Source organism: Neopsephotus bourkii, unplaced genomic scaffold, assembly GCF_033783945.1.
Source record: "Neopsephotus bourkii isolate Nb327-2 ecotype Australia unplaced genomic scaffold, CSIRO-AGI_Nbou_v1 NB_659, whole genome shotgun sequence".
In the NCBI taxonomy this organism is placed as follows: domain Eukaryota; kingdom Metazoa; phylum Chordata; class Aves; order Psittaciformes; family Psittacidae; genus Neopsephotus; species Neopsephotus bourkii.
The window spans coordinates 2,150,554-2,171,915 of NW_026901158.1; the positions used below are offsets into that span (position 1 = coordinate 2,150,554).

General features: G+C 46.7%; 1 protein-coding gene and 1 long non-coding RNA gene across 12 annotated transcripts in view; one reads left to right on the forward strand and one right to left on the reverse strand.

Annotated features, from left to right (window-relative positions):
• TTLL11 (tubulin tyrosine ligase like 11) overlaps positions 1-21,362 on the reverse strand; it is a 61,267-nt gene that overhangs the window by 3,329 nt on the left and 36,576 nt on the right. For 4 of the 11 annotated variants that reach the window (XM_061352524.1, XM_061352519.1, XM_061352526.1 and 1 more), the window contains 3 exons: positions 19,572-19,829; positions 17,073-17,179; positions 11,675-14,103 (listed from right to left, as the gene is read on the reverse strand). In XM_061352524.1, the coding sequence (XP_061208508.1) occupies positions 13,856-14,103; positions 17,073-17,179; positions 19,572-19,829 (613 nt within the window). In that variant the 3' untranslated portion in view covers positions 11,675-13,855. Of the gene's footprint in view, positions 1-10,425; positions 10,535-10,987; positions 11,143-11,674; positions 14,104-17,072; positions 17,180-19,571; positions 19,830-21,362 lie in introns of those variants that run through there. The other 7 variants (XR_009725295.1, XR_009725296.1, XR_009725298.1 and 4 more) reach the window with 7 other exon arrangements.
• Positions 10,779-11,953, forward strand: LOC133211833 (uncharacterized). Its single transcript, XR_009725300.1, has 3 exons — positions 10,779-10,912; positions 11,008-11,086; positions 11,841-11,953. It is a non-coding gene; the product is annotated as an uncharacterized LOC133211833 (long non-coding RNA).

A 21,362-nucleotide genomic window follows, 5' to 3' on the forward strand; every position in this document is an offset into this window, starting at 1 on the left:
TGGTCCCAAACGCTTCTCTGCTCCCGGGAAGCCCTGGGCCGAGCCCGGTGCGGTCTGGGCCACGGAGGAGAGGACGCGGTGCACTGAGGTCTGCGCACGCCGGCAGCCCCGCAGCGTGGGGCGGTCCCAGCAGACCCCAGCCAGAGCTCCACAGGGAGCAGGAATAAGTATTAATGCCAGATGAATGTTGGAGACTAGCACAGCTGGCTTGGAAGAACCGCACCAGACTGACAAGGCTCCAGCTGGAGAAAGACCCAGGCAGGTTAGGAGCACACAGGGCACTGCGAACCGTTGGGTGCGTACACTTCCATCTGCCATTGTCTCAAACACACAGTAACCACCCTGCAGAAAAAGCGACTGTTTTAAGCCACTGTTGCCCACGGTTAGAGCTGATGGGGTCAGATCCAAATACCTGTGTTGCAGAGACGGGAGTTTTCCAAGAGAGAAGGAACACGAGGAATGGAAACGCCGGCAGGGCCCGGGGCGGGCGGTGCGTTTCCATTCAGAGACGGATGCAAAGTTGGGATGCAGTCAGTGGGACAGAGAACCGCCCACAAAACAAGTGTTTAGTCCCGGAGCCCAGCACCGCCCAATTCCATCTCCTCAACCACAAGGCAAGGCCCTGCTCCCCCGCCCCATCTGCCACAAACTCCTGGTTAACTGGGACGTGCCAGGCACTGCACACGCATTGCTCTGCTGAGCCAGCAGAATGCTTTCCTGCCACAGCGAGTCCTTAGAACCCTGACAGTTCCAGGGCCGGCACCTCCTGAGCCCGTATGAAAAGATCCCAATCAGGACAAAGGCTCCTTACAGTAGATCCCTACCATTCCTCCCCATTCCCTCCCTGCACCTACCAACAACCAGACCTAACGGTGACCCTCTCGTGAGCAGGTTCTGGGGTAGGTTTGCAGCTCCAGGCTCAGTTCTGTCACTTCACATTGTGTTTCTGTTATATATGGACTGTACATGTATGTGTGGGGGGGGTGTGCACACGAGCACAGCAATACCAGAGGCAAGCCCAAGTGGTGTTCGCAGCTCCGGAGCAAAGCTCCATCCCGATGGTTCCTGAGCGACTCCGGTTCCTTTCTCTTGTGCTTCCTCCAGTAAGAGGCTGTTCCAGTGCAACCGCGTCCGAGTGTAACTGAGACACAACCACACTGGGGCTTTTATCTTAATACAAGTCTTAATATTTTGGGGTCAGTGTTCTCCGTGTTGACTGTACCGTATCTATCTCACTACCAGGTGTACATAGTAACCGCTGGTGCTGCTTGTTCGGGCAGGATTTGGCTGTAGCTCACCACTGCTTTGGAGAGGGGGGCTCAAGCTTGCAAATCTGGATCCACACACCCAGGTTTATGATTTCAGCCTCCTCCCTTGGGGATCTAAGGGAAGGGGCAGGGAGAGAAGCCAGGGATCCAGATTTGGGGTTGGCCCACCTCGAGGATGCTGTTGTAAGGGGGTTGAGTTGGGGTTTTGTTAAACTGTAGTGAGTGCTTGTCAAAAATGAGCAAGGTTTCCTGTAAAGGGGATGAAATGGACTGAGCACCATCCCAAGGTCTCTGCAGACTGTAAGTGCCATCGCTGTGAACAGGGATTATGGCTTCAGTGCCAAAAGATCGGAGGGACCCAAGTCCTTCCCCATGCCAACTAACACTACAGTGTAGTCACCAGCCCCTTTTGCACCAGTTTAAGCAAATCCTGCTGCCATCCAAAGAGTCCTGCATCACTGCACTGTCATTTGAGTCTGATTGGGTTTGTTTCCTGCTTCTGCAGTTGTAAAGCACTGATTGCACTGTGAGAACATGCTGAATCCTTGGGGCTGGGAGCCAGCCCCATAGGCTGCTGCAGGGTACAGGACACTGGTCCTGCTACTACAAGTATTCCTAAAGGGCAAAGAGACTTGCTGGCCATAAGCAAGGCATCACAGGCTCTACTAGGAAAGCAGCTGGCACATAATCAATCATTCCCAAAGTTCAGAGCACTCTCAGCTTTTCCCTGTTACCGATATCCCTGCCCAGATGCAATAGGAAACACACTGAGGCCTGCTCTGTGGCGGACAAGGAGAGAACTTCATCACAGGAGATGGGAAATGCTCTGATGTGTTCACCCAGGCCAGCCACAGTGTGGTCCATGGGTCTGACCTGCAAGGGGCTCATTGCACCCTGTGACCCCAGGAGATGCTGTCAGCAGCACTACCACCAGCAGCGTCCATCCTGGTCACTGCTCTGTCCATAACACACAGCTCTGCCTGGAGGGAGAGAGCCAGAAAGTCCAAAGGGAACTGAGCTCCAGTCCAACTGGGCTGAGCTCCCTGCAGTATCCCCCTTCCCACCCCTGCCACTGTTGGGATCAGTGCTCAGAGCAATCCCAGCCGGACCTGGCGTGGGGCAGAGCACATGGCCTCATGGCCACCATGAGATCCCTTCAGTAGCCACGGGAAGGGGCATCTCCCACCTCCAAGCAGGTCTCTGGCTGCTGAGCCCGAGGCTTGGCCTTGTGGCCCTGCTCCAGCCCTGCACAGGTAACTGCTGCCGCCTTCTCTTCCCATGGGAATGTGGCACCCAGCTCCCGGGCTTTACAAACCAAATCCAACCTCGAGGGCGTTGCACACCATCCACAACAACCACGCTTGGGAGGAGGGTGCCACAGACACCCGAGCTGTGACACTGCTGTAAATGCCATGTGGTTCTGCATCAGCTACCAGTACCCCAGAGTGCAGCCTCCATGCTCACATATTCCTTTATCATACATCACTGTGTCTTAAGATATACCTCTCTCTGTATATCTGCTTAGGCTGATACTCGTTCCTGATAAGCAGTCACTATGTTTTATATCCTCTTATAAAGAAAAACAAACCTTCTTTTGTAAGTATGTTTAAAAACCAAGCGAAGTGGAAGTGTTTGCTGAACCTCCTTCAGCTCCTTTTAAACTATGTAATAATGTACAGAGAAAGTTGTTGGTGTTCAAAGCAATGATGTGGCCGTGCAATTTATGTACATTTGCAATTAGAAATATTAAAGATTTATTTAGATATTTTACATAAGTGCTCCAGCACCTCTGCTCAAGTCATTTCTAACAGCATCCTGGTACCCACTGGCCACGTGCACACAAGGATTTCTTCCCTGTCTCCCCAGACAGACCCCACTTGTCCCAGGCTGAATCCTGGCAGCAGCCCATCCCAGGAATACTTCTCCAGCCCATTCCCACTGCCTGGACACACTGACCCACCGAGCTGCCCCAATGGCAGCGCTGGGGCTGCCTGAGGCTGCAGCAACAGCAGATCCACTGCTGCCTGCACCCACCTCTGCCTCCAACCAACCCCTCTGCTCTCTGCAACAGCAGGGAACTTGGAGGAGTCATTAACCCCGGGCAGCATCAGCACCTCTGCCTCATTAACATCACCATGGTGAGCTCCTCGGGGCGGCTGCAGCATCACGGCTCGGGATGAGGAGAGCACCCATGGCTATTGCTGTGTCAAGCAGCAGCTCTGTGCTGGTGGCTCCAGACCCAAGCTGGGCCCTGCTGGTGTCCAGCACCATGAGGAGCCAGAGCAGAGAACCCGTGGTGCCCATGCCCAGGGTGCAAGCAGCCTCTCCTGCGCTCACGCTGCTCCCTGCACCGCCTCAAGGTCCCTGGGCAGCAGCAGTGTCCAGTGTCCAGGTGGCAGCAACTGGTCCTGCTGCCCTTCCCACCATGGCTGCAAGAGCCCTGAGCATCCCCCACACTCCATGCTGTTCCCAACTGGGCTGGGAAGCTGCTGAGCCTCCAGGTTTAACCTGGCTGATTTTGAAGGTTGGGAGACAGGAATTAAACAGCTCAGGAAGCACAGAAACTCAACACTCAGGGCACGCAGAAGCTGCTGCAAGGGTCAGTCAAGAACACCTTGATTTGTATAGCACATCTTTAGCTGGGGCTTTAGCAGCATGAAAGAGCCTGTTCCAGTGGGAGAGAGGCAGGGATGTGCAGGGACGAGGCTCACAGCACAGACAGCAGCAGCTGTTTCTGCTGCTCCCATGACCATGTCTCATCTTTGCTCCTGTCAAGCATCTTCCACTCACATCTTCCCCAGCCCTTCACACGCAGTCACCCCCCCCTCCACAGCAATGAGTGAACGTCAGCAGCCTTACTTTCACACCCGGGGCCATGCAGCAGAGCACAACCTTCCCAAGGCCTCCAGCAAGCTCCAGAAGCCAAGGAGCCAGCTCCCTCCCTCCCGTTCCGCACGGAGCCGTCCCACGCACGAGAGCCAAAGCTCCAGAGCAAACATCCTCTGGAGAAGGAATTCAAAGGCAGCCAGTAAACAACCCTCCAAAGCCTGGGCCCTGGAGACAGGGGCGAGGAGCTGCTCCCTGCCAGAGGAGTCAATAATGACAGGCGAGCAGAAAGGAAGGGGCTGGAAGAACAAGAGTCATTAGTGGAAGCTCGTTGTTTGTGCTAATTAGATCATTATCTGGGAGCTGCTATTGATGTTGCTATTTCAGCTCCTGCTGCTGTTCACAACTTTATTTTATCCATGTCTATTGGCTGCCCACGCCCTTCCACATCCCAAAGAAAGGACCGGCGATGCTGGGCCCGCAGCCAGGCTGGGATGGAGATGGTCGGATGCTCCAACCTGGTCCCAGTGCAGCAAGGACCAGCCTAGGACCATGTGGCCAGTGAAGAGAAGACACACATCCCAAGTGCCCCAGCAAGAAACTGCCCTTGTTTTTAACCTTCCAGTGCTCACCTGCACAGCCAAAGGACTCGCGCTCCCTCCTACGGGTCAGTGTGTGGGATCAGGCTCCCGGCCAGCGCTGTATCCCTGCAGCGAGGGCAGCACAGGACTGGGAACACAGGCTGCTGAACAGGAGCTAGCTCCCAGACATGACCCTGAAACAGAGACCAAGAGCAACGGTAACAGAGAACAAGCAGATGAAAGTCACTGGGGCAGCAGGAGCAGGCTGCACACTGCGCTCATGGACCGGGCCAGGCCACCTCTGCTTTTCAGAGGATCAAAGCTGCTCACAGATCTGTCCTGAGACACACTCCTTCATGTGTTCTGTTTGTCATTACCTGCCCTGTGCTGTAACTGATCCTAGAGAGACATCAGATTGGGTTATTCAGTTATTAGAAAGGGGGGTGAGGGGAGGACTTGGGCACCTGTAGGATTTCTGCTGCCTCCCCCCTGGCAGCAAGCACAGCTCCTCACACATAAATAACACTGATGCAGGCTCCTTACACTACCAGATTCCCCACTGGCGGTACGAGGGATAACTGAATAACCAGAGCCAGCTCATTCTTGGGCCAAGGAATGAAACCCCAACACCAGAACTCCCGGTGCATGGGTTCACTGCAGTCACTGTTCTGCCTCCTGCAGGCCGCAGCCCTCCCTCACCACCCCAGGGAGGAGAGCAGCGGGCTCGGTCTGCCCAGGGAAGCTGTGGCTGCCCCATCCCTGGCAGTGCTCAAGGCCAGGTTGGACACAGGGGCTTGGAGCAAGCTGCTCCAGTGGAAGGGGTCCCTGCCCGTGGCAGGGGTTGGAGCTGGAGGAGCTTTAAGGTCCCTTCAACCCAAACCATTCCATGATTACATCCAGGCCTGGCTTGCTGCCTGTTAGCGCATCTGACCCTGACCTGCAGAAGGGCTGTTACACTTCCACTGATGAGGCGTAGAAAGAGGAGAGAAAATTGCATCACATCACCATAATCAGCTTTTGATTTTGTCCTTTACAGCAATTTCATACCAGCTCTACCCTACACCTGCAGCAAATTGCCAAAAATCAGCAATGACACGAGCAAACCTGCTTCTGCCATCAGAAATCATCATCCCCCATGGAGCCAGGCAGGGCTGAGGGCAGGGAACGGCATGCTGCCTGTGGCACATCACATCATTCCCAGGAAATTCCTGACCCTGCGGGTGTACCACACACTGCCTGGCACCCAGAGGTGGTGACAGCAGGCACACAGAGCACTGGGCCCTCCTGCATCTCCCCTACATGCAGCCAGCAGCAGCCAGTCCCAGTTACTAACACCCGCTTTGTATGGGGCAGTAGTGAGAAATGGGAACACTGGGAAAAGGGTGCAAGGCCAGGCTGCCTTCAGCTCCTCACCTCCCTGCAGAGCCTGACAGCATTCCCTTGCTAAGCCCTGCTTGAAACACCAACTGCTGCACCATGGGAACACCGCGTTCACATAAATCACCTCAAACTTAAGAGGTGCCATTAGCTATTAGCAAACACTCCAGGCCTGTGGGTGAAGGTAATTCAATGTGATATGCTTGGGCATGCAAGGTAATAGGTTTCGGCTGAATACCATGTGATACAATCTCCTCAATGGGAGGTTAAATGAGGCTGAGACAGAGACCAGATGGATTTATCTGGGGAGTGCTGCTGAGGTTTTTTCCTGGTGTGCTTAAGGTGAAGTGAAGGTAGGGAAGGCAGACATAACCCAAGAGAAAAGCACGAGTGTGGCTGGGTGAGGTTGGGCAGGGTCAGCAGGAGGCTCAGGACCATGCTGCTGGAACACACTAAGCGAGGAGGAGGATGCTCACAAGGCATTGCCGATTTAAACAGACAAACACTTCTGACCTTGACCAACTCCTCCAGTTTCTATCCCGAGCATGACGTGCTTGGTATGGAATATCCCATGCTGGCTGTCCTGCTCTGCTCCCTCCCAGCTTCCTGTGCATCTCCCCATTTGCATAGCATGGGAAACTAAAAGTCCTTGACCCATTGTACACACTGCTCAGCAACAACTAAGATATGGGTGTCTCATGAGGCTCCCAGTGGGAGAGAAAGCTACAACAGGAGGAAATCTCTGTAGTGGGCTGAAGATGGGGATACAGCCAGATCAGACAAGCGCACAACAAACATCCCTCTCCCCTGCGCAGACCTGGGTGCTTCTGTGACACACACCTCCCAGTAACATGAAAGGCAGAAACCACCTGAGGCTCTGAACAAGCTCGTTGCTCTTTTGCAGACAGCTGAGATTCACAGCCTCATGCCAGCCTCAGGATGCTTTTCCCCCTGGGGAAGCATGTGATGGCTGATGCCATCCCCCTTGCCCACCCGCATGTACCCTCCCTTTCAACAAGATGTGAGCGAGCTGCAGTAGCTGATGGTAACAGCATACAAAGACCAAACCGTGCTGCTGCTGTCCAGGCACATTCATCTCAGTGCCAGGCACTGCACAACCAGCTCCCACCCCTGCCAGCAGCATCCTGATCTCCCCAGTGCCACCCTTCACAGGGCAGCACGGCAGGGGTGGAAAAGAACCAGATCCTCCTGCACACTCGTACCTTGCAACCAAAGGCCAACAAGCCTGCACCACAGCACAGGAACCAGGCTCCCTGCCAGAGCCAAGGAGTGGAGCTGGGGGCTCAAGTTCCCTGCTGCACTAGAAATGGTTTAAGAGCTCCTCTGGCCTTTGACCAGCACCACCTAGAACACAGCACCAGACACAAACACAGCCCAGGCATCAAGATCACACCTTTTCTTACTAGAATCACCTTACAGGCAACCCTGTTACCATACAGACCTTGAACAGCCCACAGACAGGAAAGGGATAGCAGCAAAAGAAGCCTCTGAGACTGACGGGTCCCTCTCCAAGCACTGTAAATGTACCTGAGCATCCAGATCACTACAGTCAGTGAGAAATGATGGGCACAGAAAAGAGCTCTACTCAAAGCCACAGTGAAGCACTGCTGAATATCTCAGCTGCACTAGTCTATCAGCCTTGCTGCCGTTGGGGTATCCTACATCTCTGCACACCCACTCTCTGCTGCTCACTCAACTGACTCAGAAGACAAGAGCGTTCTCACACCTCCTCCCAAACTGTGCACAAGGAGAAAAGGGAAATAAATATCTCTCCCACACAAAACCAAGTTTAAAAGCAGAGGCGGGTATAACAAACCCAGTAATGGAGCAGCAGAGCTGCCAGACAGACACAGAGATGGGTGGTGACAGCACTCACAGCTTCGGGGACAGGTTTCTCATTACAGAGCACACCTGAGTGTTTGCTGCACTCACAGGCAGAAGCACATTAGCAGTCCTGCCAGGCAGCACCTCCAAAGGGAGGTGACAGCTATATAAACAGAGCCATTCCTAAGAGGATAAAGCTGGTTAATGCTCATTTGCTGCACAGGATCCTGGCCTCACCAGCTCACCTGCAGCAAATGGGCTCGTGTGCTGGCAGAAGAGGTGTGAGGTGCGGGTGAGCACGGCAGAAGGATGAGCATGAGGCTTGCTCCTGACAGCAGCTGACAAGACAGGCCATGGGGAAGCTGCTGCAGGGATGGCAGCCACGGGGCTGCATATAAAGCATGGCCAGAAGCGCAGGGAAATACCTATAGCTAAACACTTTGAAAAGGCAACCCTTGCTACCATTGCTTGAATTGCTGACTTCACTATCAAGAGATTTTTACAGTCACAATACAAAGGTCCCTGTGCACAGACCTGTTTGGCACAGGCCTTAGAACAGCCACAAACACTCTGGATGCTGGCAGGTTCTCCCACCTCCTAAAGGCTACAGGTAACAGCATCAGGTAGTGCAAAATCTGTGCTGACTTCCAGCCCTGCTCTGCAGCCACACACAGCACAAGGTTCCTGGGTACACAGCCTGCTACAGAGGAGGGGGAGCACAGCACCAGCAGCAGAGACAGGTACAGAACAGGCTGAACTACAGACTGGGGAGCTGGGATGCGGTGGGGAGATCCTGGTTCTTCAGACAAAACTTCCCTGCAAAGCAACTCTCCCGCAACCAGCAACATCAATGAGAACTATAGAATTCAATGATCTAACTTGATAACACCAAAAAAACCCAGGATCAGGAGAGGGAAGGTGAGAGAGTTCAGATCTCCCATCCATTGTGACAATAAGGGAGGGAAAAGTAAGAAGATAAAAGGGAAAAGCAAAGGTAAAATTGCAAAGTTTAAAGCTGCAGAACAAGAGTTTCAAGTCAAATAAACGAAGTGAAGCTCTTTGATGAGAACAGAGGGCAATGGGTGAGAGAGGGAAGGAGAAGAAAAGAAAGATCACTTTTCTAAAGATCTGTTTGTGTTCCACCAAAGCTCACGGGCTCTTCCAGCCTGCTGGGATCCGAGGAGCCCTGCTGCTCCCCTCCCTGCGCTCCCACCCAGCCGAGACCCACACTCTTCATCTCCTCATCTACATCATCTCAGCATAATCCATCCAGGGCTTGGTACTGATGCACTTCTTAGCAAGACTTATTAATTGCTACTGAACTCTGGTCCATTTAACAGTCATTGAACAATATTAGTAAAGCCCATGGTAAGCACAGCCCCGACTCCCAGCACTTGCGAGGACCTTGGAAAGGAGAGGATCCCCCTGCCCACCCTACGGGGTGATGCCGTACACAGCTCAATGCTTTGGGTGGCTTTGATCCACCGCTGTGCATGGAGGAGAACAGAAACAGAAGCAAGCACAACTCACAACACATGCGCCCATTACTTCAACCTCATCTCCTCATTTCAAGCTGCACAGCAGCACCTCGGCATGCTCATTAGGTACTAATAGCATAAAGGCCAGGCAGGACCCACCGTCCAATTCCTCCTCTTTGACAATGAGCAACAGGAATTGCTATGAAAAGGCACCTCTTTACTCAGGACTCTACAACATCCCTGCCAACCCCTCCCTCGCCACCCTGCATGGCCATTACTCATGGGGATTCTCCAAGGAAGCCCATGGGGCTCTATCTGGTAGGGCTGGACCTGAATGAGTTGCAATTTGTTGCCCCTTTGATTGCATGTTTCTGCTCTGTGAAGCTGAAGCGGGGCTGAGAGGAGAGGGGCTGGCAGGCTGAGGGCCAGCAGCCACCTGAGAACACCAGAGACCAATCCTCCAGCCACCAACACAGAAAAGCTCAATTTGATGCATCGACTCGGCAAAGTCTGCTGCAAGGCAACACCTTGGCCAGACGGTGCAGGACAGATTCACCTTCAGAAAGGAAACAGTGTGCAACAGAAACAGTTGTACAGCAACACAGGGAGCTGAACTAATGGATTTGGACAAGTTGACCACACCAGTTTATTAGGCAAGCTGAGAAGCAAAACTGTGGAATCAGGAGGAAACACAGCAAAGCACGATCAAAAGAAAACAAATCAGAGGGAACGGGGTAATATTTAGCAGCAGGTTGCCACTGTCCATCAGGCAGAGATCTGAATGAGGTCAGACACAGCAGTGGCTAGAAAGAAGAAGCTGTGATGGTGACTATAACTCATACCATGCTAAGCAAGCGCAGAGTTGACGCACCAGTTAGGGCCCAACCAGCAGCTACTCCTGCAGCAGCTCTTCCTACCACCCTAGCACAGCCCTCAAGGGCTCCCACACCCAGCACAGCAGAAGCAATGCCCTTGTGACCCCCCAAAATCACCACAGAGGTTCCAGCCCCTTCCAAACTGGGCACCCAGAGCATGAGGATTTGCACCTACCCTGTCCAGTGAACTGCAGGAGGCTCAGCCAGGAGAAAACTAAATCCTTCTTCATCATGAAGAGTTTCCAGGCAGGCTTTGACCTCCCAGCAGTGAGCTGAACACAAGACTGGTACAAGCAGAGGGGCAAATCAAGAAAATGAGGATCACCTGCAGAGTACAGAGGTGGGAGCTGCCACTGAGAGGACCAATGCAGAAGCAGGTCGACTTCGGTCTCTCACCTGAGCATAATCTGTGCAATTAGCTGAGGCCCTCCCTTCCAGCTGTCTTAAATGAAAAGAAAGCAGCTACTAGTATGTGGCAAGTGAAGTGATCTGCTTGTGCACATTAAAAATATACTAAAATACATAGCTGTATTAGGGAGAGTTGGGCAGAGGGCTTTTAAGTGTCAAGAGCCCAGTCCAGATGAGGCAGAAGATAAATTTCAGCTCTTTTAGCCTACAACAACCATATGCAGAGAAAGAAAACCCAAACAAGGAATCATTGAGTGAGTTTGAGCACATTTAGGCTGGATACAAGCCTGCAGGGAAGGGGGATATCTGAACTGAAGTTCTGGACTCACTTGCCTCAAATCTTCCTTAGATGATGAAGTGTTTTACTCTGAATTATATCCAGAGGAATACCAGGTCCAGTGTGTCTGCTAACGAGAAAGACTGCACAGGTGTGCACTGTCCATATCATATGTCATGAATAGCATAGTGAGTGCTGTTGTACTCTCTGCAAAGAATATATAGAAAAGTACTATTAAAAACCAACAGCTACTGCCTTCCATGTATTGTTTCTTTAGCTAAAAAGGGACCTCACAACTAATAGATTATAGTGTATTAGCCTTCCTGTTCTGAATAAAGTATCCCTGGCCATTTTTCTGGTGTGTGTGTGCAGACTGGTGACTTAAAGGCTATGTGAAATTACTTTGGATGTTAAATCATATTCAGAGGAAATTGCATTAGATGGGAGGGAAGAGAAATGTGACTTTGTCATTAAGTCTCCAAAGTACACTCCTGTTTTATCTCCCCCTTCCCCTGAGAATAATGTGGCATTCAGCTTTCCAATTATGTAAGTACATGAACACTGGATTACTAGAGACAGATAACTGAATATTTTGACTATTCTACAAGGGACCCTTCATATTTGAAGGGGGAGATAAACAGGGCAAACTGCAGCCAGCCTGTGTATGCAGCAGGCTGTAAAAATCTGTTTGATCCAGAGAATATCAAGATCTCCAAACCAGAGAGAGATCTTATTAGTGTTCATTATATACAATAATTCATTTATTCCACTGAGATAAGGGTAATTTATACAATAGCAAAACTTGGGTATTTTAGGCCATACATCATACTAAAGAAAGCTGTAAGGAAAGACATTCACAGTTGTAGCATTTCAAATCTGACTCTTCTGCAACTCTGTCTCTACAGGACATCAATCACAGGATGAGAGAAACTGTAAGCTATTTTCTAGTAACACACTGCCAATCGCAAGACAAATGTCAGATGTCCCCAAGTAAGAAGTAACCATTTTTCAACTTGTGAATGTCTTCAAATATATTACAATGAAAGTGTGAAAAAAATGGCCCTTTCAGCTTCATTTGTTCTGACAGATGCCAGACCTTAGAGTTTGGCATTTTATCTTCATACTGCAATAATCTTTATGAAACTTAAACCAGGCTGAGGGCAGTGGCATTAGGCTGCAAACTGGCCTCTTATGCACAATACATAAAATGTGAAGCAGTCTAGCCATTGAACTGAGAAAGATCATCTACTGCTGCTTTCACTGCTGTTACAGAAAAGACAAAGAGAAGAAGGGATGCCCACATTTGGTATTAGCACACGCTAGGTATTACTTTCTTGTGGGCTCAGCTTGTCTTCTGCATTGGAGTGCCATGCTGCTTAAGAGAAAAAACAAGAAAGAAACTCTAAACTTCTAAGTAACAACTCACTCGATATGGTGTGTGCATTTAGTCCATGGCATTAAGTGGGTGGGCTTCCTGGCACTGGCAGTGTGCTTCCTGCAACATCACTCCTCTGACACACCAGCCATTGGCACATTGTGACCTTGAGCTCAGGTAATTTTCTCCAATCCAAAGCTAAATGCCTGTGCCATTTGTGACTGCTGACAGCATGAGGGACACTGGAACATAAGCAGACTCATTAACATTAAAGAATAGAGCAAAGGAGGGAAATCAAACTCGGATGTAGACATACATTCTTGTAATAAAATATGAGACTGAAAAGGATTTGACTGAAGTTCCAAGTTATTCCTGTCCTTCCAGCCAGTGTCACATTGTGCTCAGCCTCCCCCCCAAACAGCGTGATTATCAGTGTCAGGGCTCCCTCCTTGAAAAATAAAGACTACTTCTGTACAACTGCAGTGGTATAGCCCAGCATTCCTGACAAGATCTCCTGTTACATAATACAGATCTCATTTTTACAGAATTATACAGTTATTTAGGGAAAAAAATGAAAAATATGTGCAAAGACAAAAGAAAAATCTGCTCTAGATGTTACTGCCGGTCCAGAGAGGGCAACAAACATGCAAAAGGCAAAAAATCAGCAAACCTAGAATACAATAGCTCAGCCCAAAGTCAGTGACAGGACTGGCTTCACCGGAATTTAAATGAACTCTTTACACTGTAAAGCTATTTGCAGAAGCAGTGCTTAGTACCTGAAGACAAAACCACCGCTTGATTCACTGAATCAGACTTAATGAAGTACGTTTTTCCTCTAAGGGTGAGCTTATCAGTTCTAAGGAAGCAAAAGGATAAATATCTTTAGTTTTTCTTTAAAAAATTAACAGTACTTGTCATGGCAGAGACATGTACAAAGAGTAGAAGCCAAAATTATCATTTCAGTGTTTTAAGACCGACTTTAGAAAAGAAGTACAAAGTCAACGACCAAATCTGCATTGATTCCAACATGTACAGTCCAAGTGACCGAAAGAAGAGAGTCAAAGCCTGAAGTCTGACCACAAACCAAACTCCAGGTTTCAGTTTTCCAAAGTCTGCAACTGGTATTTGAGACTGCAGCTCCTTAGTTGGTTTCCATAATATGTCCAGTGCATACAGAGCAATGTAATTCTGTTGACATAAGAGTACCTCTCAGTCACTGCAACTCCGTGATGCTGGTTATTATCCTGCTGTATTTTGGTCCTTGTCTTCACACGTGGTTTTCTATACACTTGGGATGAAAGCACAGTTTGCCACGTGAGGTGTGCTGCAGGTCCAACAGAGCTGTAAATAAACAGCTATTGCCAGGGTTGTTATTTGGGAATGGGAGCTTGCAGGAGGCTTTTTGAAGAGCAGAAATAAGAAAAGCTGAAATAAATAACTATGCCTATCAGCTGAAGGGATTCAGGGCTCGGTCTCTCCTCCTGCAGTACATGCACGTACCTGGGGATTAAATCTCAGTTCTGTGCTGGTGAATTAGCACTGTTACTAACGATGATTCCTATAATCTGAAAGCTTACTAGCTGAGGCCGAGCGACCCAGGAGGGATGGATGTGTGGCTGGTGTGAGGTGAGGTCCGTCTGCGTGACAAACAGCTCGACGCTTTTCGTCCAGGACAGCGAGCTGATACTCACAGAAATCAATCAGCAATGTCACTTGCTGGTGGAGTGGGAGGGACTTGTATTTCTTCTGAGCCAGACAGAAGAAAGCTTCCACAAAGGCTTGCAAACACATTCCTGCAAGGAAAAGGTGTTTATAGGAGGGAGATTCATAGCTCACTGCTCCCTAGCAAACTACATTCTTTAAGCATAACACTATCTCTTTGTTTCTTTTGCCAGCAAGGCCAAATGTGTATGTGCAGGGTTAGTGTTAGTTAGCGTTTTTCATTTACACAGAGGCCATCTAGAATGCTTACGTAAAAACCATCTGGCCTTCAAAGACCAAAAGGCAAGGTTTTATTTGTACATAACACACAAAAGCTCATTTAGTGTTCAAGTACAGGGTAAGACCTGGCTGGGTTATAGATAGGTGGTAGCCTCAGTGGTGGAGGATTCCTAGTATCAGACATCAGCCTATCCAACAGCCTGGCATCGGGAGGCAAACTGGTACAGCAACAACTGATTTTAAGATGTTGTACAATTAAATTGATATAATATCAGCCTCAATTCCTGCTGCCTCAAATATTAAGTAGAAACCAAGTCAGACACACAGTAACATATTGAGCTTCAAGGAAAACAATCCACCCGAAAAATTAAGTTTCTACCGGCAACTGAATTGAGTCATTTAAACCTTGTATTTTGAGACACGGACCTAAACCAAAAGTTCAAATGCAGAACTACTTAAACAGTTTGTTATTTCAGTCTGCAGCACTGCAACGATAACCCCATTACCAAGTATCACCTTATCACAGAAGTGAGTTTATTTGAAGTATTGCTTCCCTTCTGCAGAGCCTGTGGTGGGTATGACTCCTCAGCCCTCCTTCTGCAGGTGAAGAGGCCTTTTTTCAGCCATACCCATTAATTCTGCACTAGTAATTGTGTTTCAACTGAATGAAAAACAAACAGCTGAATTGTGTATGAAGGGGAAGTGCCAAAACATTTCTCTGCTATAACAGAACTCTGCTCTGCCCCTTCACAAACAAAAGTCCCCTGCAGAAACCATGTACTGCAGCATGGCCTCTTCAGGTGCTGTTTGATCACATCTTACTAATAATCCATTGGCTGTGGTAGTGGGAAGAGGGGCTGCATGCTAACACTAATCATTGTATTTAAACCCTTGAAGTAATACCTATTTAATTCTTAATTAAGAAGCAAGACCACAATTTGGTTTGCAGAATGCCAGCAACAAGGAACTGTTATAGCTGCTTTGTGCTTTAACTGGCTCTCCCAGTCTGAACATACACTTTAAGGAGATTATTTTAGGATGTGATGTTGAAAGCTTTGGGTTTTTTTTAACTGGATGTTGGCTCATTGATGCTGCAGGAAAGGACCTTTTCAGAATATTACAATTACATTGTGAAGTATCATTTCTCTCCACTCAGACTGCAGGTGGGGTTACTTACAACCCTGCCTGTAAAAGAGCTTGCAAAGGAATTGTTATCTGAAAGCAGCAGCTGCCAGCTCAGTAAATTACTTTATCAGTCACGGTGAGCTGCAGGCAGGGAAAGCACCTTTGGTACCACATGCACTTTCTCCCCCAGAAGTGACACTCATGTGAAGCATATAATGGAAGAAGTTAGAAGCTGGTGTTGTAGAGCAACAGCAAGAGTTTCTGTACTGGTTACAGCTGGAAGTGGGCCAGACACGGAGCCAGCAGAAATGGAGGGTATTTTGTGTTTTAACACAACATCTGGTTTGCTGAACCCATCAACAAATCTCTTTAATTTCTCAAAGCCTGAAGGTTCATTTGCATTTCTATTACTTTTGCTCGTGGAATTCTATCAGCTCACCACATAAATGGCTTCTACCCACACTGAAATGCTAACTGCAAATACTCAGATTTTACATACCTGTGAAACTAAGGTGACCCAAACCTACTTAAAGTAGTATGGGAGTTCACGCACAATAAACCATACTGCCTCCTTCTCACCATACCTTCATTTTCTCCCTTCTATTCTTAGGTCTAGATTTATTCTTTCTGTCAGCCTCGTGAACAGTCTATATTCTACTTACTCCCTTTTTGCCTTATCTTACCTGACTTCATATACACAGACTCTATAGTGTAGGATACGCATATTCAAGAAAGACACGTAATACTTATCTATTTCATACACATATAAGCTTCATTAACATTTCTGAAGCACCTTCAAACGTTCCAAAAGGTTATATACAACTAATTTTTATGGTGTCAGAAATTAATACACTTATGACTGATACTTGATTTTTATGCAGGAGGGAGCTGCAGATGTAACGGGGGTGGATAACAAATACAGAAGTAAGTCTCAACTTGGAGACTTTTGATTCTTCTGCTATTTTAGCACTAAAAGAAAAAATACATGATTATACAGATCCATGTCCATGTTCAGCTTCTTATATTAAACTGTATTTTGAACCAGTTTCTGGGAAGATGCCAGCCTGCAGCTCTGTGACCAGCATGCTAGTTATACCAGCAGCATCGAGGTGCAACTCTTTATCCTACACTGATTTAAATGGAACCTTGACAATCCTCCTTGATGGCCACAAGGAGCAGTGGCATAAAACCTTCCGGAATACTCCAGCTGCTGTTTCCCTGCTATAAATGGCTCCAAAAACTGTTGTCAGGAACATTTTGTTTCGGTTGAGATGGGAATATCTGAGCAGCTGAAATTGTTCAATATTTTACAGAAGCTGTTGGAGAAGTTGCCAAATTTATGCACTCAATTTCATACAGAGGTGTAATAGCAATTTTAGAAATTAAGTTATATAATAAATACTGTATTTAGGCCATTAAAATAACAAGAAAATAATCCCTGAACTCTGCTATTTGATAGATTACTGTCTCAGATCTGAAAATGTGACCAAAGCAGATGGGGAGGTAATTCACTACTGCAGGCTGGGTTGGCTGATTGACCTAGCTCCTGTAGAACAAAACAATTACAGCAAGGAGTGGTTGTAGCACTGCTACTCAACCTTAGTAAAGGCCCTGCATGTTTTGAGATGTGCTTGATCTACCAAAATTGCACGGAAAACCCCAGCTTCCATAGTTTTCCACTACAGAACACTGTTACCTGATTCTCTGTGGTCCATTCCCATGCCATTCCTCCTTCTTGTGATGTCAATATATAAGATATCCACACAAGCCATTGAAAAATTGCTGTTACTCAGTTTGCAGTTTCTGTTAAAAACAGACAAAACAAAGAAGAAAATCTGATTACATCCAAAATTCCAAGTCAGGAAAAATTCTGCAAAGGCAACTGAAAGAACACTGGGGAGAAAAGTTTACCCACGTCATGTGTACACACTGTGACATGCTTGGTCAAATAAAGCACCTATGAAGCATACGTATCTGAAATAGGCCTGAATTTTTCATGTGCAGAACACCTCTTGTATGTGCCTTGTCCTGCTGCCTGTTCAGATCACACCAGCACCCTCTGCCAGAAGGGACCCTGGGCAAGAGAAGTGTCCCCCTTAGAGACACGCACCTAAATCCAATTTCCATGTGCAATCTCATGTCAGTCCCTAGTCACAGAAAGGCAGCAGGTCAGATTATAGATTATCTGGTTTATTTGGGTGTTGCAACAAAGCAGGAAAAAAAGGAGAAAACCCTGGATATTTCAATTAAAAATAGGACTTAACTGTTATACACTCCTTTCTCCCACCTATTGCCAGCACTCTCTCTGAGGCCATAACAGACTAGAATTCATTGGTACACTGCAAAACCCAACAGAAATCAGCACAGACTATCAACATCAGGCAGTTTGCACAGAAAAATACTCTCTTATTTGATGGATCCTGGTTGAAAAAGGTTTGAGGAAAGCTTTCAGGCACAGAATTACTTCTTCATGCCTGAACACTGAGCAGATTTGCCCTGTGCATTCCTGAAGGCTGCATGGAAAACAGCAGCATCTCTGGCTGTATCTCGGGCATTCAGTGATAAGCACATGTAGGAGATCTGACACTTGTGTGGTCTGAGCCTGCAGTGGTGTTGATCAGTCTCTGAGCATTAGCCATCTGTCCAGGATTTCCAGATGTCTGGCAGCCTGGCTGGAACAAGAACACATGCCAAAGAGCGGGCCAAAATTTCCAGCCAGAAAAGAGAAAAACCCAACAACAAAAACCCAACACACATACCCCAAAAGCCCTAAAAATTCCCCCAAAACCTGGATAATATAAAAGAATCTTACTCTTTCATAGCATAAGCAAAGCTCCCTTAAAACAAAGTTAAGGTCTGGCCTAGACAGTCCCAAAGAAATCTTAGGCAGAACACAAGCAAGGCCTGGAGCCACCATCAGTGCTTTTCTTTGAGCTACTTTTTATAATGAAGACATTATTGAAGGAGAACAGATTGTGATTAGCTAAAATGTGAGTGGATAGTCTCTGCAACCACTTCCCCACACACCCAAAATCACACCTGTGTGCCATTTGCTTCTTGAAAAGTGATATAAAACACATCTTAGAATCATGACCTTATTTCTGAAATGAGCAGTAATGTCAGCATTCAGAGAAGGGCCAAATAGTTGCTATAGATCCCCTGGGAAAAATAAACAACGTATCTGCCAATATTAAAAGGTTTCATTTAACATGCATTAAGAAGCTGCAAACACTACTGCATTGAGATATGGCAATTTATTTTCACATTCTTAAAACGTTGGCATTTATTCTGTGTTCCTCTTACAAGTGCCAAATTAAGGCTGGACTAAACAATAGAAAATACAGAATTGGAAACAATCCTGTACTGGTCTATGGAAAGAGCAGATGCCTTCAGTCATTTTCTATATATCATAATTTGTATAAATCAAATTGTTTATATTCATTCCTGAATGCTAAATGCATCTGCATAGAAACAGGATCCGTATTTTAAGGGTACATCTGCTGCTGCTGCTTATTTCTTTTGTCGCTGTCAGTGAAAGACAGAAAATGAGATATTTGTACCATGACTACAACAGATCTATCCATAAAAAAACAATGAAAAGAAAACCCTCACAAATAAAAAAATATGTGGAAAAAATAAATTGAGTTCCTTGCCATTGCAAGTTGCAATTTCACAATGCAAATCCTTAGTGCACAATGCAGCAGCAACTGGCATTTGGAAAGGCTTTTGGGTGGCCTGGGGCAGATGGCTGTGCCCCACAGCCAACAGAACCAGATGAAGTGACCCAGTTTCAGTTGTCACTTTCTCACACTGGAATCCGTACAATTTACTAGAACATGACATGTTAACAAAGATTGCAAATAGTATCTCCCAGTGTATCACTGAGCTGCTGTAGAATAAAGAGCCAAGTTCCTGCTAGACACAGCTTCATAGGTCACATATTTTGGGAGCTTGGAATGGTAAAAAATTATCTATTTTATAAAAAATTTGCAATGATTCAGTGGAACTTGTGGGGAAAAGGTTCTTTAGAAAGCATTACTCAACCTACAACTAAAAATGTACTACTGTTAGGGCCCGCTTTTACTCAGCAGAACCGATGGTAAGCCCAGGGACAGCAGTGCTACTCCACAGGACCTGTTTGTAACTTCTTGACTACACATTAAGCAATTCCTAAAGCAACCTTCACCTTACTGACCTTATGAATGTCCGGAAACCTGTTGGCCCCAACTTTGTTGTCCCTTTCACACCAAGAAATCTGATAAACAACGCAGCCACTCTGTCCACAATCCGTAGGTAGTTAAACTGCTTCGCGTACTTGGGAAACACTTGCTTGAGACAGAGGGAGGGGAGTTCAGGCTCCAGAGTTCTGGTGGTCTCATGTTCCGGGCCGTCTGCTGGTCCTATGTCCAACAGGTCTTCGTTTGCTTCCGACACATGCTCTGAAGTCTGACACCTGCAGCACATCAAATAATTGCATCTTATGTTAACCTTCATCTTAAAAGATTCAATATTCTTTCTGATTTTAAGTATAAAACGTTATGAGATCTTTACAATCATGAAAAATCAAGAGCAAGTATTAAGGTTCCCTAAGGCAGAAATCATGTTTTAAGAGTTCAAGGGATAAGATGACCATCCCCTGATTGCAACAACACAGTCACCCTGTGTGGTTCCCTCTATACAGACCTTTGGCTATTGTGTCCTAGGAAGAGGTCATTAGTTTCCTACACAGGTATTAAACTGCAACACATTCTAGCTGTGTGCCTTTTGGCCACTGACCCAGTTGTAGAAACAGATGGAAAACATCTCCAGCGTTCAGAAACTCAGGGGAATGGCCATCAACCCAGCTACCAGATTACATACATGAGCATTTTTTAAAAGATGGGTGATTTTAGAATCTCAAATTATGGCAATTTAAGACATTACATTTGATGTGACTGTTCAGTCCTTCCTAAAAATCATATTCATTCCCTTTATTTAATCTAAAACATTCCAAAACTGAAACACTAGTAACAAGATATGCCTGTATGATTCCCTTACAATTCCTTTTCCTACAGAAACATTTATAGTGCATTCACTGATAAAGACATTTTAGTTTACTAACAGAAAGCCTGCACGGACATCAGGTTGCACTGCTCCTTTCTGCATCCCTAATCTGGAACAATATTTTTCTCTCATCACCTTTTTTTTGAGTTCACAACAAAAACCAGGTCCCATCAGGTTGTTTTTATCTAAAAGAGCAGAAGATTGGTTTTAGTCCACAGAGTTAAACATTAGGAGTTACACGCTTCAACCTCCCCCCATAACTTATTGTTCTCCTCAATGCAGATCCCTTGTGATGCTGCGGAATATCCACATTCCTTTCAAAAGGAACTTAGGTATGTAGAAAAAGATGAGCTTCATGGAATTGCATGGAACATTTAATGGGAAATGTTTACAGATTGTAATAATCTAAGACTAAACTTATTTCCCACTGATGATTAGAAGCCTTTACCTTCTCTGATAAATACAGTACAAAAAGTTCAGTAAGATACATTTGCAGAGAAGAAATTGTAATGATACATTCTGAAGCAATACTGTTCATATAAATGCAGACTGGCACTATTCAGGAGACAATTTCTAGGCAATCCCATTATTTTGTCTTCAAATCCTTTGTGCATCCTGTCAAAATACATTATTTCATCTTCATTGTTGTTGCCAAATTCCCTAAATAAAGCTGATCGAGATAATGGTGTTCCAAAATAGATGTTGCATGTTTATTCAGCATGACATAGTTTTACTTCTTTGTCTGTGTTTGACATACCCAGATAAAATTAAAGATTGCTCTTCTCCCAAGTTCAGGAAGTCTGAGAGCTGATGGTAATTATCTGGCACACACATAAGCATATGCAGGTTTTCATTTTCTTTCCAGTCATTTTTCTAAGTACCCATCATGGAGAATAAGCATAATTCACACTAGGTAGTAAAAAAAATTAGTGCTTTTACTGCA